We start from the raw sequence: 3,669 nt of genomic DNA on the forward strand, positions 1-3,669 counted from the left end.
CTTGGGGAGCTTTGTGTCAGGAGGAGGCTTGGGGAAGGAGACCCCAGGAAGTGACCTCAATTCCCTGGCAACAGAGCCCAGCAGAACTTGGAACCTAGGTCACCAGGCACCCGCTCTGTAGAGAAGAACCCTTCTCAACTCACTTGGTTGGTGAACTCAGCTCAACTCAGACATGTTCTGCTGTGTCCCAAGATCCCGAGGTCGTGGCCCCCGGAAAGCCCGCAGCGACGGCCTTTGCCAACAGTGCCGACAGTGGGTCGGGTCTCACCCCAGGCCTCTCTGGCCTTTTGGCCAGAGGGACCGAAAGGTAACACAGGGAGGCCCAGGGTAGGTCCGCCCAGGCCGGGCCACCCATCAGATCCCACCCAGGTAGCCCCACGGCCCCTTCCTGACTGGTGGAGGTGGGACAGTCATGTTGGGGGGGGTCCTGCCTCAAGCAAGAGCAGGCTGAGGAAGGGTCAGAGGCCTGGGGTAGTCGATCACATCCACAACCTGGGTCCAAGCTGGCTGGCTGGGATGTGGAGAACCAGGGCAGGTCCCTGCTGCCCGAGGTGGTGCCCATGCCCTCTGGGTGTGTCTCTTGACTCCCGGGTGACTGAGATGACCAAGGTCCCAGTCTGATCTGGCAGCAGAGGGTCGAGTGGGCAGAAGCAGGCGTGGTCCTGGCCGGGCAGGGCTCTGAGGCCTCCAGGTCCGGGCCGGCTGCTGGTCACTGTCATTGCAGAGCCAGACACTGCAGGATCCGGGGGACCAGGACACCCATGCCACCTCCCCAATTGAGGGGCTGGTGTGCCACACTTTGGAGGGCAAACACAGGCTCCGGATGAGTCTGGATATGGAGGGCTCCTCACCACCACGGCCTCCTGCCCAGACACTGCCCAGGTCTCTCCCCAGGATCTTGCCTGGGGCTAAGGGGCAGCTCAGCACCCCCGGCTCTGACCTGGAGCACCGTGCTCACCTCCCAGGGAGTCAGGTAGAGGACCAGGAGCCCCCCGAAGCACAGCCCAAAGGTGAGAATGGTGGGGCTGGTGCGGGTGTGTAGGTGAGGGAGGGCTGAGGGCTGGGCCACACAAGGAGGCATCCCCAAAGGCTGCTGTTGGGACCAGAGCAAAAATCTGGCCTGAGACCACCTGTCTGGAAGAATTCAGTCACAGAACACATCCTGTGGGCACTTGCTGGGTGGGAGCTGTCTGCAAAGCTCTGGGAAGATTTCTGTCCTTGAAAAGACACATGGAAAGGGAGGTATGTGGGTACCTTTTTCCTCTTTCACAGCATGAGCACTTCCACTAGACTTAAAGCTCTCTCCACGTCCAACAGTTACAGGTCCAGAGCAGGCGGGGGCAGGGGAAGATGCCAGAGACCAAAAACAGGACCACCAGGATCCAGCAGGAGACCTCAAGCTCCCTCCTGCTGCTCCTGCTGAACCTGAAGATCCTGCAGCTCCTGCTGATCTTGCTGCTCCTGAAGATCCTGCATCTCCTGCACCTGCACCTGCACCTGGACCACTGGGCAGTGGAGAACCAGTTCAGGCATCATCACCCCCTGGGGCAGAGCCCCCTCTGCACCCACCCACACCTCCAAAATCCCAGCATGAATCCCCTCCCCCACCTGCACTTGACTTCCCTACCCCTGAAGTTGTTTTTGTTTTGTTTTTCTTTAGTTAATTTGTTTGTTTCACATAGTTTATGGCATCTTTTATTTTTCCATTTTCCATTTCCTTTAATAAAATACAGATTTTTTCCCTTTTAAATTGTGCAATTCAGGAGCATTAAGTGCATTCACATGCTGTGCGACCATCACTACCATCTAGTTTTACGCTATTTCTTTTCTCAAAATAAAACCCTGGACCTAAAGGGTGCACTCCCCTTCCTTCCTCCCCCTGCCCCTGACAACCCCGAGTCCTCTTCCTCTCTAGGAGTCTTTACCTCTCCTGGGTGTTCCCTATGAATGAAACCATAGGAAAGGTGGCGTTTTGTGCCTGCCCACATGGTTTAAGCAGGGGCTGGTGAATTCTTTTGTTTTCACCTGAAATAGCATTTTCCACTTTTCACTTTTCCTCCCCCCAGGAAATTCCTAAGAACATACCCCCAAACAGGCTTGCACACACGTCTTTGTCTTAGGATCTGCTTCTGGGGGAGCTCAGCCTGAGACAATCCCCACAGAGCTTATCACAGCACTCACGTATTAACGCTGGCTTTTTGACTTCTTCTCTATATATTATCTCATCGGTGAAGTCACAAGTGATTTTAGGGAAGGAACTACACTTATTGCATCATCAGTTTTCCTCACCATCTCCAGAGCAGCACAGAGTTTTATGTAGGAGGGGGAGTGTGAGTTAACTTTCAGTTCCAAAGTTTTCCATTATGTTGAAAGTTTTCATTTCTACCACCTGGAATTTAGGAAACTGGGACACTCATGAGTTTACTAAAAAGCATGTAAAGTATGTAAATACCATGTATATAAGGTATGTCATTGGAGCCCAAGCTCTGGTTTGGCTGACATCATTTTTGTACATAACCACCAAAGGGGGCATCAGCTGGGAGAAGGCAGCCTATGCTGTCGGGAGTTAATGACTGAACATAACGTGCAGGCTTATCCTTTTGAAGCGGAAGCTTGAAGGGTCTCTGGCTGTTATTTATAGCAGTTCACAATGTCACTGAGTCAGAGGGACCTCGGGGCCATCTGGCATCTGACATTCTATCCAGTTGGTAATTTGCAAGGAGGTCAAGATAGTCTTAACATTCCACGTAAGAAAGTGAACACACCTTGGTAAACCAGATGAAGAAATAACCAAGTGGAAAACGGTCACCCATCAGAGTCTATGTCCATTTACTTGGATTCTCTGTGTGTTAAGATCTTTATGCTTTGGAGATGGACAACCTAGGCCCCACCTCCATCACCAGTAATTAGTATTTGAAAAGTCACTCCTCTTCTAACCTCAGCTTCCTTATCTGTCAAACAGGGAAAGAGTAAAGGCATCAACTTCATAAAGGGGTTGTGAGGGTTAGAGTAAATGAGGGAATTACTGAGTCCTGTGCCCAGCATGGTGTTGGCACCTCCAAGCCCCACTGCCGTCATCATCCCATCAGGGCCCCGCAGCGTCCGCATGACAAGTGGGGGGCGGCGCCCACGGGCGTGTTGAACAGCGGCCGCTGAGTGAACAGATGCCCTGGCTCACCGGGAAAGTGTGCCGGCGTGGGGGGTGGCAGGTCTTCCGGACCCTCCGAGAACCTGACAAAGTGTGGCTGCTGGACCTCTGACCCATCTTCTCCCTGTGTAACTTTATGAACTCCACTCACTGGGTCCACCTTAAGCAAAACTCTAAAGCTGGTGATGTTTTTCTTTGAGCTTCATTATATTTCCCATCCCCTCCTTTTCCCTGGAGTTGAAGCTCCTCCCGGCCTCTCCCAGTGCTTCCTTCTTAAACATTTCCTTTCAACTGAGACTTGCCTCAGTTACTATCTCAATGGAAATGTCTCACTATTCAGTCAAAGTAAAGAGTTAAGTATGTTTGCATTTCATCAGCCCTCAATATCTTAATCCAAAAGCACATGTCTTACTGTGTAATTTCATGCTTTGGGGAAGTTGGGTGAGCAGACGTGTGGACATTCGTGGGTGAGCTTCACTGGCGTCTTCAAATCCGCAGCAGGACACATGGAGGTGACATCA

At 52.2% G+C, this 3,669-nt stretch overlaps 1 protein-coding gene across 1 annotated transcript; it reads left to right on the forward strand.

Annotated features, from left to right (window-relative positions):
• Nucleotides 1-298: 298 nt before the first annotated feature.
• Nucleotides 299-1,664, forward strand: LOC116660725 (predicted GPI-anchored protein 58). Its single transcript, XM_032470825.1, has 2 exons — nucleotides 299-1,010; nucleotides 1,318-1,664. Exons 1-2 carry the CDS (start codon nucleotides 824-826, stop codon nucleotides 1,662-1,664), a joined length of 534 nt encoding a protein of 177 aa, XP_032326716.1. The 5' UTR covers nucleotides 299-823.
• The last annotated feature ends 2,005 nt before the right edge of the window (nucleotides 1,665-3,669 follow it).

The sequence above is a fragment of the Camelus ferus genome, chromosome 31 (genome assembly GCF_009834535.1).
Source record: "Camelus ferus isolate YT-003-E chromosome 31, BCGSAC_Cfer_1.0, whole genome shotgun sequence".
NCBI lineage: Eukaryota > Metazoa > Chordata > Mammalia > Artiodactyla > Camelidae > Camelus > Camelus ferus.

Coding starts and splice junctions, on each gene's coding strand:
- LOC116660725 (XM_032470825.1), top strand. CDS start 824: ATGAGTCTGGATATGGAGGGCTCCTCACCACCACGGCCTCCTGCCCAG. Junction 1,011..1,317: donor CCCCGAAGCACAGCCCAAAG/GTGAGAATGGTG, acceptor CACGTCCAACAG/TTACAGGTCCAGAGCAGGCG.